Source organism: Tamandua tetradactyla, chromosome 1 (genome assembly GCF_023851605.1).
Source record: "Tamandua tetradactyla isolate mTamTet1 chromosome 1, mTamTet1.pri, whole genome shotgun sequence".
NCBI lineage: Eukaryota > Metazoa > Chordata > Mammalia > Pilosa > Myrmecophagidae > Tamandua > Tamandua tetradactyla.
This window is the reverse complement of record NC_135327.1, coordinates 17,899,034-17,915,338: the sequence shown is the minus strand read 5'-3', so window position 1 is coordinate 17,915,338 and position 16,305 is coordinate 17,899,034. Positions and strand designations below refer to the sequence as shown.

General features: G+C 38.3%; 1 protein-coding gene and 1 pseudogene across 14 annotated transcripts in view; one reads left to right on the top strand and one right to left on the bottom strand.

The window, feature by feature from the left end:
- NCOA6 (nuclear receptor coactivator 6) overlaps positions 1 to 16,305 on the bottom strand; it is a 186,315-nt gene that overhangs the window by 114,635 nt on the left and 55,375 nt on the right. For 12 of the 14 annotated variants that reach the window (XM_077170720.1, XM_077170739.1, XM_077170808.1 and 9 more), the window contains one exon: positions 2,646 to 2,751. The exons of 1 other annotated variant lie outside the window; for it this stretch is intronic. In XM_077170720.1, coding sequence (XP_077026835.1) covers positions 2,646 to 2,672 — 27 coding nt within the window. In that variant the 5' untranslated portion in view covers positions 2,673 to 2,751. Of the gene's footprint in view, positions 1 to 2,645; positions 2,752 to 9,685; positions 10,202 to 16,305 lie in introns of those variants that run through there. One more of the 14 variants, XM_077170758.1, reaches the window with a different exon arrangement.
- On the top strand, positions 2,883 to 3,501 carry LOC143642395 (mitochondrial import receptor subunit TOM20 homolog pseudogene; annotated as a pseudogene).

Genomic DNA, 16,305 nt, shown 5'->3' with positions numbered 1-16,305 from the left:
ACACCATGATCAAGTGGGATTTATGCCAGGTATGCAAGGGTGGTTTAACACAAGAAACACAATTAGTGCAATACACCACATTAATAGAACAAAGGGGGAAAAACCCACATGATCATCTCAGTTGACACAGTAAATGCATTTGACAAAATACCCAGCTCTCTTTCTGATAAAAACATTCAGAAAACTAGGAGTACCGGAAAATCCTTAACATGATAAAGGGCATAAATGAAAACATAACAGCTAACATCATACTCAATGGTAAAATACTGAAAGCTTTCCACTCAGGATAAGGGACAACAATGCCCACTGTCACCACTATTCAATATTGTACTGCAAGTTTTAACCAGAGCAGTTAGGAAAGAAAAAGAAATAAAAGGCATCCAAATGGGATAAGGAAGAAGTAAAATCCTCCCTATCTGCAGATGGCATGATCCTACAAATAGAAAATCCTAATCCCAACAATACTAGAACAAATAAATGAATTCAGCAAAGTGGTGGCACACAAAGCCAACATAAAAGTTAGAAGTGTTTCTATATACCAATTCTGAACAATCTGAAAAGAAAAATCAAGAAATGACATCTTATTCACAATAGCAACTAAAAGAATCAAATATCTAGGTATAAATTTAACCAAGAAAGTAAAGGATTTGTACAAGAAAAACTACAGAACATTGCTAAAAAAAATCAAAGAAGACCTAAATGAGGAGAAGGACATTCCATGCTCACAAATTAAAGACTAAATATCATTAAAATGTCAATTCTATCCAAAGTGATTTACAGATTCAACACAATTCCAATCAAAATTCCAATACTTTCTTTGCAAAAATAAAAAATCCAATTATTAAATTTATATGGCTGAAGAAATGATCATGATGATGAATATGCAACTATCATCATAGATGATATTGTGAATTACTGATTATATATGTAGACAGACGATCAAAAGTTAAGAATGTTTGCGTTTGTTTGGTGGTTTTTGGTATTTTAAAGAAAATTTATATGGCTGAGTAAGGGGCCCCAAATAGTCAAAACCATCTTGAAAAAGAAGAATTATGTTGGAGGACCCACATTTCCCAATTTTAAAACTTATTACAAAGCTACAGTAATCAAAACACCACGGTACTGGCACAAGGACAAACAAACAGACCAATGGAAACAAACTCAGAGTTAAAAAATACTCCCCACCCCTATTTATAGCCAACTGATTTTTGACAAAACTGCCAAGTCCACTCAACTGAGAAGGAATAGTCTCTTCAACAGATGATGGGCCCCTACCTCACACCATATATAAAAATTAACTCAAATGGATCAAAGATCTAAACACAAGAGCAAAACTATAATATTCCCAGAAGAACTCATAGGGACTTTGTTTAGACAATGGTTTCTTAAACTTTATACCCAAAGCACAATCAACAAAAGAAAAATTAGATAAAAGGGACTTAATCAAAATTAAAAACTTTTGTGCCTCAAAGATTCCATCATGGAAGTAAAGACAACCTACAGAATTGAAGAAAATACATGGAAACAGTATTTCTGACAAGGATTTAAATATCAAGTACATAAATCTTAACACTTAATAACAAAATTAAAAAATGGGAAAGACTCACATAGACATTTCTCCAAAGAAAATAACCAAATGCAACAAGCACACTGAAGATGCTCAATATCAGTAGCCAGTAGGGAAATGCAAGTCAATACCACAATGAGATACCATGTCACACCCACAAGAATGATTACTACTAAAAAAATGAAAAAGTATAAGTGTTAGAGAGGATGTGGAGAAATAGAAACACGTGTTCATTGTTGGTAGGAATATAAAATAGTATGGTCACTGTGGGAATTAGTTTGGCAATTCCTCAGAAAACTTAGTACAGAATTACTATATGACCTGGCTCCCACTTCTAGGTATATATCTCAAGGAACTGAAAACAGAAAATTGAAAAGATATTTGAACACTGACATTCATAGCCACATTATTCACAATGGCTAAAAGAGTGAATTGGCCCAAATTTTCATCAACCAATGAATGGATAAAGAAAATGTGGTATACGCATACAATGATACATGTGACAAGGTGGATGAACCTTTAAGTGATCATGTTGAGTGAAATAAGCAGACGCAAATGGACAAACAATCTATGATCTCACTGATATGAAATAATTAGAATGAGCAAATTAACAGAGTCAGATACTCAAATAAAAGGGTTAGGAGGTTACCAGGGGCCAGGATGGGGTTAGAGAATCAAAATTAATGCTAAATTGATACAGAGTTTCTGTTTGGGGTAATGGATGGCAGTGGTGGTAGAACATTATGAAAGTAATTAACATCATTGAATTATATATCTGAATGTGGTCAAAAGAGGAAATTTTAAGCTGTATATATGCTACTAGAATAAAAATTAAAAAACAAAAAGCTGAACTATACAATAGAAACAGTGAACCATAATATAAACTATGGAGTATAGTTAATAGTATAATTATAATAATATTCCTTCATCAGTTTCAAATAACACACTAATGCAAAGTGTTAATATTAGGGAATAATGCCTATGTGAAGGGGTATATGATAACTCTGTATTTTCTATAAGAATTATCTGTAAATGTACAATTTCTCTCATGAAAGAAAAAAAACAGGGTTTCACTCACCAAAATGTCTTTCTTAATTTTTATCATTTATCCAGGTCATCTTCTAAGTCCAAACAAGCAGGCATTGTGAGGGCCAGTATTTCAGGATAGCAGCCAAATCAAAATTCTAAAAATAATAATAATAATAATAAAGTCACAATATCATATAGCTATTAAGAAAATGACCTATCCTTGCAAGAGAAGTCAAAAGTCAATGCAGAGATTTGAGCGGTGCCGTCCCGCTCGAGGTTTGGCGACCAAAGGCTACTTCGCGGGCTGCCGCCGCCACCCTCCTCAATCCACCGTCGAGAGAAAATGGTGGGTCGGAACAGCGCCATCGCTGCCGGTTTTTGCGGGGCCCATTTCATCGGGTATTGCATTTACTTCGACCGCAAGAGACGGAGTGACCCCAATTTCAAGAACAGGCTGCGAGAGCGAAGAAAGAAACAGAAACTTGCCAAGGAGAGAGCTGGGCTTTTCAAGTTACCTGACCTTAAAGATGCTGAAGCTGTTCAGAAATTATTCCTTGAAGAAATACAGCTTGGTGAAGAGTTCCTAGCCCAAGGTGAATATGAGAAGGGTGTGGACCATTTGACAAATGCAATTGCTGTGTGTGGACAGCCACAGCAGTTATTGCAAGTATTACAACAAACTCTTCCACCACCAGTGTTCCAGATGCTTCTGACTAAGCTCCCAACAATTAGTCAGAGAATTTTAAGTCCTCAGAGCTTGACTGAAGATGATGTGGAATGAAAAACAAATATCAGCATAATAAAATCTCAATTTAAAATATTTTTAAGATTCTTAACTTGGAAGATGAACAGCTCTGGAGTTATAGGAGCAAATATGCTTTGAGATGGACTGTACCACACTGAAATCTGCCAATATTAATTTTTACTTTGTGTAGATCCATTTGTCTGTTTTATTTATTTTTCCCAGTGAAAAGTGTATTTTGATAAGTATTTTTCATTTTGTAAATACACTATGAGTTAACTAAAATATCATGAATTTTGTTTCTTCCTAAAATGTACATACATGTAACAATACTTAGTTTGAAAGTATCCAGTGCTCAGTTGTTTTTTTTCTTTCGTTTTCTTTTTTCGCATGGGCAGGTGCAAGGAATCAAACCCAAGTCTTTGGCATGGCAGGTGAGAACTGTACCTGCTGAGCCACCATGGCCTGCCCCAGTGCTCAGTTTTTAAAGATAAGGCATAAAAAAGTATAGGAGAAAGCTGAAGAACGTGCATTTTTTAAAGGCTAATACCTTTTGCTGTATATCAGAAAATTGTATGAAAACTTGATTGTTTATCAAAACTGAGCATTAATCTTTGAGATGATTTTTCCCATTTAATCTTTCAAATATAAATATATATGTGAAAAAAAAAACAAACCAAAAAAAAACAGTCAATGCAAATGCCACAAGTTATTGAGTCAATTCAGTCAACTTTAGAGAATGTTAAAGATAGAGTTTTCATTAAGTTTACAAAGATTACATTTTTCTTAGATATTAAACTGCTCATCTGCAAGCATTCAAAGAGAATGGAAGAAAAATCAAGGACTTACTCCAAATTCACTTAAGCTATGGAGACTCCCCTATAATTTCATTTCTAAATCTGCTAAATTAAATGAATTAATACCATGTCATACTGTTTGCAGATGCTTGGATCCAAACTAAAAATATTTTGTATACACTAAATACAAGAACCCACTTTTAACAGAATTTCAAAAAAATTAGTTTTTAAACTTCATGAGGTATATACTTAAGGTTTTTCTAGTTTATCTGTAATATCTACATATATTTTCAGTTTAAGTTTTAACTTTAAACTTCAACTTTAAATTTTAATGTTAACTCAAAAATTATACATGGAAGGACCATAATTTTAGCATGCATTCAGAAAACAATTTTCCGTTACACAAGAGAGTATCAGTCTATACTGTCTACAACTTGGAAGTTATGATTTCAATTACTGTCAAATATTGATTTTTACACTCAAATTCTGACAAGGATATATGTACTAGTGTTAATAAATAATCATTACAGAAAAAAATATTCTTTGTTTCTAATTCAAGATAAAGCCATTTTTTTAAGTCTCCACGGAACATTAACCAAAATTAACTAAATGAGACCAAAAAGAAAATGTCAATAAATTCAAAATGTAGAAAATGATGGTAATGAACTGAAACTAGAAATTTAAAATAAAATCAGTTGGGGATGCACAGGTGGTTCAGTAGATTTTCTCACCTTCTATACAGGACGCCCAGGTTCAATTCCAGAACCATGTACCCCTCAAAAAATAAAAAAATAAAATCAGGTATTTGCAGCCACCACCATGCTGCCTCTACCTTTCTGAGCTCCAGCTGAAGGAGAAGGGGGGTAAGTAAGGAGGTCTCTATACCATGGTTCGTACAAAGCAAACTGCCAACAAATTGACTGGGGTAAAGCACCCATGAAGCAACTGGCTACAAAAGCTGCTCACAAGAGTGTGCCCTCTACTGGACGGGTGAAAAAACCTCATCATTAAAGGCCTTGTACCGTGTCACTCCATGAAATAAATTGTTTTCCAAAGTCCACTGAACTTCTGATTCACAAACTTCCCTTCCAGTGTCTGGTGCAAGAAATTACCCCAGACCTCAAAAAAGATCTGTGCTTCCAGAGCACAGCTACTGGTTCTTTGCAGGTGACAAATGAGGCCTATCTGGTTGGCCTTTTTGAAGACCTAGTGCTATCCATGCCAAACGTATAACAATTATGCCAGAAGTTATTCAACTAGAATGCTACATACAAGGAGAACATGCTTAAGAATCTATTTTGATGGGAAACATTTCATTCTCAAAAAATAAAAAAATTTTTTTCTCTTCTTCCTCTTATGGGTAGTTCTGAACGTTAAATTTTTTTTGCCACCTATGGGGTCAAAGGTATGGAAGGACAGGGGACAGAAACAGTTACCGGCAGTTTTCCCATTTTCATTCATTTGAACTTTTAATATAAATGTGGGAACATAAAGCATTAATGCAAGTCAAAATGTTTCCGGGTACAAGTTTCAACAGTTCAACTTCATAACAATTATAAATGAACCTGTTACACTTTTTTGGATAATGCCAGCACGTGGGTTTTTTTAAAACAAATTTCTCATTGATGGCAACTAAATGGTATTTGTAGCATTTTATCACACAGTGGATACCATCCACTCACTATATTTTTCTAACAAAACTGTCCTTCATACAAGTACATGTTTTTAATGTTGTCTGTCTTCTCTGATGTTCCTGTAAGTTTGCTATTAAAACATATTGAACTACAAATAATAAATAAAACTAACGAAGATATTTCCACCTTAAAACAAAAACAACAAAAGTTTTATGGCAGGCCATGGTGGCTCGGCAGGCAGAGTTCTTGACTGCCATGCCAGAGACCCGGTTCAATTCCTGGTGCCATGCAGGAAAAAAAAACTCTTGGGTTAAAAAAGAATACAAACCAAAATTGTACAATTCCTAGAAAAGAATAAGGAAAATACTACATATAAGAACGTAAAGAATGCAGCTATACTAGCAAAAAGAAAACTCAGACAACATGAAGTGCATGAATATACGTGTTGTAGATGTCCCAGAAGGAGGAGAGAGGGGAAAAGGAGGAGAAAAACTAATGGAGGAAATTATCACTGAAAATATCCCAACTCCTATGAAACACTTAAAATTACAGATCCAAGAAGTGCAGTATACCCCAAATAGAATAGATTCAAATAAACATACTCCAAGACACTTACTAATCAGAAAGTCAGATGTCAAAGACAAAGAGAGAGTCTTGAAAACAGCAAGAGAAAATACAAGCAATTCACATACAAGGAAAGCCCAATAAGACTATGCATAGATTTCTCAGCAGGAACCATGGAGGCGAGAAGACAGTGGGATGATATATTTAAATTACTAAAAGAGAAAAACTGCCAACCAAGAATTCTGTATCCGGCAAAATTGTCCTTCAAAAATGAGGGAGAAATTAAAACATTTTCAGGTAAAAAGTCACTGAGAAAACTTGTGACCAAGAGACCAGCTCTGCAAGAAATACTAAAGGGAACACTAGAGACAGATATAAAAAGTCAAGAGAGAGGTGTGGAGAAGAGTGCAGAAATGACCATCAGTAAAAGTAAAAAGAAGGAAAATTAGATATGACATATAAAATCCAAATGGCAAAATGGTAGAAGAAAGTACTGCCTGTACAGAAATAACATTAAATGCTAATGGATTAAACTCCCCAATCAAAAGACAAGACTGACAGAACAGAATAAAACAACAGGACCCATCTATATGGTGTGTACAAGAAATGCATCTTAGACCTAAAGATAAACACAGGGTGAAAGTAAAAGGTTGGGAAAAGATATTTCATACAAATAACAATCAGAAAGGAGCACGAGTACCTATACTAACACCCAACAAATTAGACTTCAAATGTAAAACACTTAAAAGAGACAAAGAAGGACACTATGTATTAATAAAAGGAACAATTCAAAAAGAAGACATAACAATCATAAATATCTATGCATCGAGCCAGAATGCTCCAAAATAGACGGGGCAAACACTGAAAACACTGAAAAGAGAAATAGACACATCTACCATAATAACTGGAGACTTCAATTCCCTACTCTCATCAATGGACAGAACATCTAGACAGAGGATCAGTAAAGAAACAGACAATGTGAATAATATCATAAATGAGCTTAATACAATAAATAGACTTAACAGACATTTATAGAACATTACACCCCACAACAACAGGATATACCCTTTTCTCAAGTGCTCATTGATCATTCTCAAGGATAGGCCATATGCTGGGTCACAAAGCAAGTCTCAATAAATTTTAAAAGACTGAAATCATACAAAACTCTTTCTCAGATCATAAAGGAATGAAGTTGGAAATCAATAATAGGCAGAGGTCCAGAAAATTCACAAATATATAGAGGCTCAACAACACACTCTTAAACAACCAATGGGTCAAGGAAGAAATTACAAGAGAACTCAGTAAATATCTCGAGGCAAATGAAAATGAAAACACAACATACCAAAACTTATGGGATGCAGCAAAGGCAATGCTAAGAGGGAAATTTATTGCCCTAAATGCCTAAACTAAAAAATAAGAGCAAAAATCAAGGAATTAACTGTCCACCTGGAAGAACTAGAGAAAGAACAGCAAACTAACCCCAAAGCAAGTGAAAGGAAAGAAATAATGAAGATTAGAACAGAAATAAATGAAAGTGACAACATGAAAACAATCAAGAAAATCAACCAAACCAGAGGTTGATTCTATGAGAAAATCGATGACTGATGGACCCTTAGTGAGGTTGACAAAAAGAAAAGGAGAAAGGATGCAAACAAATAAAATCAGAAATGGAAGAGGAGACATAACCACTGACCCTGCAGAAATAAAGGAAGTAATGAGAGTAACTTTATGCTAATAAACTCAACAATGTAGATGAAATGGACAACTTCCTAGACAGGCATGAACAATCAACATTGCCTTGAGAAGAAACAGATGACCTCAACAAACCAATCACAAGTAAAGAAACTGATTCAGTCATTAAGAAGCTCCCCAAAAAGAAAAGTCCAAGACCAGATGGCTTCACATGTGAATTCTACCAAACAGTCAAGAAAGAATTAGTACCAATCCTGCTCAAACTCGTCAAAAAAACTGAAAAGGAGGGAAGGCTACATAACTCATTTTATGAAGCCAACATCACCCTCATACCAAAGCCAGACAACGACGTTACAAAAAAAGAAAACCACAGACCAATCTCTCTAACAAAGATAGATGCAAAATTCCTCAACAAAATCCTTGCAAATAGAATCCAACAGCACATTAAAAGATTAATACACCATGACCAAGTAGGATTCATCCCAGATATGTAAGGTTGGTTCAACATAAGAAAATCAGTTAATGTAATACACCAGATCAACAAATAGTGCAGGGCAGGCCACGGTGGCTCAGCAGGTAAGAGTGCTTGCCTGCCATGCCCGAGGACCCAGGTTCGATTCCCGGTGCCTGCCCATGTGAAAAAAAAAAAAAAACAAACAGTGCAGAAAAACCACATGATCATCTCAATTGATGCAGAAAAGGCATCTGACAAAATTCAACATCCTTTCCTGTTGAAAACACTTCAAAGGATACGAATACAAGGGAACTTCCTTAACATCATAAAAGGAATATATGAAAAACCCATAGCTAATATCATCCTCAATGGGGAAAAACTGAAAACCTTCCCCCTAAGATCAGAAGAAAGTCAAGGATGTCCACCATCACCACTATCATTCAACATTGCGTTGGAAGTTCTAGCCAGAGCAATTAGACAAGAAAAAGAAATGCAAGGCATCAAGATTGAAAAGGAAGAAGTAAAATTCTCACTGTTTGCAGATGATATGATACTATATGTCGAAAACCCCAAAAAATCCATAGCAAAACTACTAGAGCTAATAAATGAGTATAGCAAAGTGGCAGGTTAAAAGATCAACATTCAAAAATCTGTACTGTTTCTATACACTAGTAATGAACAATCTGAGGGGGAAATCAAGAAAAAAATTCCATTTACAATTGCAACCAAAAGAATAAAATATTTAGGAATAAATTAAACTACAGACAAAAGACCTATACAAAGAAAACTATAAGAAATTGTTAAATCACAGAAGATCGAAATAAATGGAAGTGCATACTGTGTTCAAGGATTGGAAGACTAAATATAGTTAAGATGTCAATTCTACCTAAATTGATTTGCAGGTTCAATGCAATACCAATTAAAATCCCCAAAACTTACTTTTCAAAAATAGAAAAACCAATAACCAAATTTATCCAGAAGGGCAGGGTGCCCCAAATAGCTAAAAATGTCCTGAGAAAGAAAAATGAAGTCGTAGGTCTCACACCACCTGACTTTAAGGCGTATTACAAAGCTACAGTGGTCAAAACAGCATTGTACTACTATAAAGATAGATATACTAGCCAATGGAATCGAAGAGAGTGTTCAGATATAGACCCTCTCATCTATACACATTTGATCTTTGATAAGGCAGTCAAGCCAACTCACCTGAGACAGACTGTGTCTTCAATAAATGGTGCCTAGAGAACTGGGTATCCACATGCAAAAGAATGAAAGAGGATCCATATCTCACACCCTATACAAAAATTAACACAAAATGAATCAAAGACCTAAACGTTAGATCTAAGACCATAAAACTGTTAGAAGAAAATGTAGGGAAATATCATAAATCTTATAATAGGACACGGTTTTCTAGACCTTACACCCAAAGCACAAGCACTGAAGAGAGAAATAAATAAGTAAGGACTCCTCAAAATTAAACACTTTGGTGCATCAAAGAACTTCATCAAGAAAGTAAAAAGACAGTCTACACAACGGAAGACAATATTTGGAAACAATATATGAGATAAAGGTCTAGTATCCAGAATATATGAAGAGATTATTCGACTTCCGGGTAAAGATGGTGGCTTAACAACGTGCACGTTTTAGTTCGTCCTCCAGAACAACTACTAAATAACCAGAAACAGTACAGAACAGCTCCCGGGGCCACGTCAGTGACCAGACACACAGCGTACCCCAGTCTGGACCAGCTGGACCGGCTGCGAGCACCCCCCAGAACCGTGAGTTCCAAAAGCGGCGGTGGCCAGCGCCCCTCCCCCACAGGCCACTTCCCAGAGGGGAAAGGAAAGGACTTTACCAGCAGCAGGGACTGGGCACAATCAAACGCCAATTGTGGAACTAATTAACAAACTCTGACTACTAAAAATAGGCCCCCAGCTTAGGTGAACCTGATCAAAGCGGAGGTTGCTCATTTTTGCCCCAGCGCCAAGGGGGCAGGACTGACAGAAAAAGGGGGGAAAAAAAAGAAGGAAACAGAGGTTTTTGTGGCTGTGTAGCTACAAAGGCTTGACTGCCTCTGGATACAGCGGCAGGACTTTTCAGGCTGCAACTGCCCCAGGCATAGGCACAAGTGAGCTCTTTTGGGGGCTTATCTGGAGCTTATGCCTCCCCCAGGGGAGGGGTGAAGCCCCACCCAGGTGGAATCCCTCCATCAAGAAATTCAGACACCAGGGCTCGGTAGTTTGAAGCCATTAAAACCAGCCTACAACCTCTCCTCTGTCTCCACCATGCCCCCAGCAAGGAGAGTCTGCCAAAGTTAAAGGTACCGCATCATCTTATGCTGGTGGGACCTGCAGTCAGACAAGCGCCACACACAGGGCAGGATAAGAAAAACAGAGCCCAGAGACTTCATAGGAAAGTCTTTCAACCTGCTGGGTCTCACCCTCAGGGAAAACCGACACAGGGGATTCTTTCCTCCTGATAGGAGGCCAGTTTGGTCTGGGAAAATCTGACTGGGGTCTATAATATCTAAGTAGAACCTCCTAAGAGTGTGTGTGTGTTGGGGGGGGGAAGCACCACACAAGCAGGGCAAGAAACAAGAAAACAAGAACTGAAAAATTCTCCTCTGTTAAACAAAATTTAAGCTAAAGGTCCAGATAAAGCTGAACGGAATGTCAAAGAACAGATAGACAACAAATTCATCCAGCAAGAAAACCCTAGATAAAAGAAGTGAAAGCGGCATCAGATCCAAGATGGCGGCTTAGTAAGGTACATGCGTCTTAGTTCCTCCGACTCCAAATCAACTAATAGGTGAACAGAGACGGTACAGAACAGCTCCCGGGGCTACAGCAGGGAATGGACACACAGCGTAACCCAGTCTGGGCTGGTTAGTCTGACTGCGAAACTTGGCTGCGGTGAGTGAGATCCCCGAGCGGCGGGCGATTTCCCGAGCAGCCGCAGCTGCGGCGGTCTGAGCTAATCCCTCCCTCCTTCCCGGGCTGGCTGAGGGACGCGGAGAGACAAGCTTCCCAGCCAAGGCGGCCGGCGCCACACTTTTGCGGGCGGCTTCGAGTCTCAGCTTCGAGTCCGCGACTACGAGTCTCGCATCAGGGGGCTATCCAAAGTCTGGGCTGGCAAGTCTGATTGCGAGACTTGGCTGCGGCGAGACCCCCGAGCAGCCGCAGCTGCGGCGGTCCGAGCTAATCCCTCCCTCCTTCCCGGGCTGGCTGAGAGACTCGGAGAGACAAGCTTCCCAGCCAAGGCGGCCGGCGCCACACTTCTGCGGGCGGCTTCGAGTCTCGGCTTCGAGTCCGCAGCTACGAGTCTCGGATCAGAGGGCTATACAAAGTCTGGGCTGGCAAGTCTGACTGTGACTCTTGGCTGCGGTGAGACCCCCGAGCAGCGCGTGATTTGCCGAGCAGCCGCAGCTGCGGTGGTCCGAGCTAATCCCTTCCTCCTTCCCGGGCCGGCTGAGAGTATCGGAGAAGCAAGTTTCCCAAGCCGAGGCAGGCGGCGCCCTTCTTCTGCGGGCGGCTTCGAGTCTCGGCTTTGAGTCCGCGGCTACGAATCTCAGATCAGAGGGCTATCCAAAGTCTGGGCTGGCTAGACTGACTGCGAGACTTGGCTGCGGTGAGACCCCCGAGCGGCGCGTGATTTCCCGATCAGCGGCAGCTGCGGTGGTCCGAGCTACTTCCTCCCTCCTTTCCGGGCCGGCTGAGAGTATTGGAGAAGCAAGTTTCCCAAGCCGAGGCAGGTGGCACCCCTCTTTTGCGGGCGGCTTCGAGTCTCTGCTTCGAGTCCGCGGATACGAGTCTCGGATAGGAGGGCTATCCAAGCAGCGGTAGCCCCCCCCCACGGGAGGCTTCCTGGTCCAGTGGGGAATCCCCCAGGCCCGCTGCGGCCCGCAACCAGCCACAGGGTCCCCTCAAGTCGCGGCAGCTGACGCCCCCACCACGCGCGGCCCCTGAACCAACGGAGAGAATTGGATCCGAAATCCCCAGGCCACGGAGATTGGTGACTGGGGGAGACCCATTCCAAACACTTGAGACAAACGTGTGCCACGTGCGCCACATACTGGGCAAGATAAGAAAAACAGATCCCAGAGATTTCACAGAAAAATATTACAACCTTGCTGGGTCCAACACCAAGAGAAATCTGAATAAATGCCCAGACACCAGCAGCAGAAGATAACTGTCCACGCTCAAAAGATTGAGAATATGGCTCAGTCAAAGGAACAAACCAATAGCTCAAATGAGACACAAGAGCTGAGACAACTAATGCTGAATATACGAACAGAAATGGAAAACCTCTTCAAAAATAAAATCGATAAATTGAGGGAGGACATGAAGAGGACATGGGCTGAACATAAAGAAGAAATAGAAAAACTGAAAAAACAAATCGCAGAACTTATGGAAGTGAAGGATAAAGTAGCAAACATAGAAAAAATAATGGATAGCTACAATGATAGATTTAAAGAGACAGAAGATAGAATTAGTGAATTGGAGGATGGAACATCTGAATTCCAAAAAGAAACAGAAACTATAGGGAAAAGAATGGAAAAATTTGAACAGGGTATCAGGGAACTCAAGGACAATATGAACCGCACAAATATACGTGTTGTGGGTGTCCCAGAAGGAGAAGAGAAGGGAAAAGGAGGAGAAAAACTAATGGAAGAAATTATCACTGAAAATTTCCCAACTCTTATGAAAGACCTAAAATTACAGATCCAAGAAGTGCAGCGCACCCCAAAGAGATTAGACCCAAATAGGCGTTCTCCAAGACACTTACTAGTTAGAATGTCAGAGGTCAAAGAGAAAGAGAAGATCTTGAAAGCAGCAAGAGAAAAACAATCCATTACATACAAGGGAAACCCAATAAGACTTTGTGTAGATTTCTCAGCAGAAACCATGGAAGCTAGAAGAGAGTGGGATGATATATTTAAAATACTAAAAGAGAAAAACTGCCAACCAAGACTCCTATATCCAGCAAAATTATCCTTCAAAAATGAGGGAGAAATTAAAACATTCTCAGACAAAAAGTCACTGAAAGGGCGGGCCGCGGTGGCTCAGCGGGCAAGAGTGCTTGCCTGCCGTGCCGGAGGACCCCGGTTCGATTCCCGGCCCCAGCCCATGTAACAAACAAACAAACAAACAAAATATAATAAAACAAGAAAATGTTTAAAAATGTTTCCCTTTCTTCCTCCCTTTCTTCCTTCTCTGTCTTTCCTTCCTTTCCTCCCTCTCTCTTTAAAAAAAAAAAAAAAAAAAAAAAAAAAGTCACTGAAAGAATTTGTGACCAAGAGACCAGCTCTGCAAGAAATACTAAAGGGAGCACTAGAGTCAGATACAAAAAGACAGAAGAGAGAGATATGGAAAAGAGTGTAGAAAGAAGGAAAATCAGATATGATATATATAATACAAAAGGCAAAATGGTAGAGGAAAATATTACCCAAACAGTAATAACACTAAATGTCAATGGACTGAATTCCCCAATCAAAAGACATAGATTGGCAGAATGGGTTAAAAAACAGGATCCTTCTATATGCTGTCTACAGGAAACACATCTTAGACCCAAAGATAAACATAGGTTGAAAGTGAAAGGTTGGGAAAAGATATTTCATGCAAATAACAACCAGAAAAGAGCAGGAGTGGCTATACTAATATCCAACAAATTAGACTTCAAATGTAAAACAGTTAAAAGAGACAAAGAAGGACACTATATATTAATAAAAGGAACAATTAAACAAGAAGACATAACAATCATAAATATTTACGCACCGAATCAGAATGCCCCAAAATACGTGAGGAATATACTGCAAACACTGGATATCCATATGCAAAAGAATGAAAGAAGACCCATATCTCACACCCTACACAAAAGTTAACTCAAAATGGATCAAAGATCTAAACATTAGGTTAAGACCATAGAACAGTTAGAGGAAAATGTAGGGAGATATCTTATGAATCTTACAATTGGAGGCGGTTTTATGGACCTTACACCTAAAGCAAGAGCACTGAAGAAGGAAATAAATAAATGGGAACTCCTCAAATTTAAACACTTTTGTGCATCAAAGAACTTCATCAAGAAAGTAGAAAGACAGCCTACACAATGGGAATCAATATTTGGAAACGACATATCAGATAAAGGTCTAGTATCCAGAATTTATAATGAGATTGTTCAACTCAACCACAAAAAGACAGCCAACCCAATTACAAAATGGGAAAAAGACTTGAATAGACACCTCTCAGAGGAGGAAATACAAATGGCCAAAAGACACATGAAGAGATGCTCAATGTCCCTGGCCATTAGAGAAATGCAAATCAAAACCACAATGAGATATCATCTCACACCCATCAGAATGGCCATTATCAACAAAACAGAAAATGACAAGTGCTGGAGAGGATGCGGTGAAAGAGGCACACTTATCCACTGTTGGTGGGAATGTCAAATGGTGCAACCACTGTGGAAAACAGTTTGGCGGTTCCTCAAAAAGCTGAATATAGAATTGCCATACGACCCAGCAATACCATTGCTGGGAATCTACTCAAAGGAATTAAGGGCAAAAACTCAAACAGACATTTGCACACCAATGTTTATAGCAGCGTTATTTACAATTGCAAAGAGATGGAAACAGCCAAAATGTCCATCAACAGACGAGTGGCTAAACAAACTGTGGTATATACATACGATGGAATATTATGCAGCTTTAAGGCAGGATAAACTTATGAAGCATGTAATAACATGGATGGACCTAGAGAACATTATGCTGAGTGAGTCTAGCCAAAAACTAAAAGACAAATACTGTATGGTCCCAATGATGTGAATCGACACTCGAGAATAAACTTGGAATATGTCATTGGTAACAGAGTTCAGCAGGAGTTAGAAACAGGGTAAGATAATGGGTAATTGGAGCTGATGGAATACAGACTGTGCAATAGGACTAGATACAAAAACTCAAAAATGGACAGCACAATAATACCTAATTGTAAAGTAATCATGTTAAAATACTGAACGAAGCTGCATCCAAGCGATAGGTTCTTGTTTTGTTTTGTTTTGTTTGTTTTGTTCTTATTATTACTTTTATTTTTTTCTCTATATTAACATTCTATATTTTTTTCTGTTATACTGCTAGTTCTTCTAAACCGATGCAAATGTACTAAGAAACAATGATCATGCATCTATGTGATGATGTTAAGAATTACTGATTGCATATGTAGAATGGTATGATGTCTAAAAAAAAAAAAAAAAAAAAAATGGTCAGCACAATACTGCCTAACTGTAATGTAATTATGTTGGAACGCTGAATGAAGCTGCATCTGATCTATAGTTTTTTTTTGTTTTTTTTTTCTTTCTCTTATATATTTTTGTACTTTTTATTCTTATTTGTGTTTTCTCTGTGTTATCACTCTATTTCTTTTTCTGTTGTCGTGCTATTTCTTTCTCTAAATCGATGCATATGTACTGAGAAATGATGACCATACACCTATGTGATGATATTAAGAATTACTGATTGCATATGTAGAATGGATTGATCTCTAATGTTGTGTTAGTTAATTTTTTTTAATAAAAAAAAAAATACAAAAAAAAAAAAAAAGAAGTGAAAGCAATCTCCAGAATAAACTAATTAAGGTAATTAAATGCCTAGACGCCAGCAAAAAAATAACAAATCACACTAGGAAAATTGAAGATATGGCCCAGTCAAAGGAACAAACCAACAATTCAAATGACATACAGGAGCTGAAACAATTAATTCAGAATGTACGAACAGACATGGAAAACCTCCTCAAAAACCAAATCAATGAATTTGATGGAGGATATAAAGAAGTCAA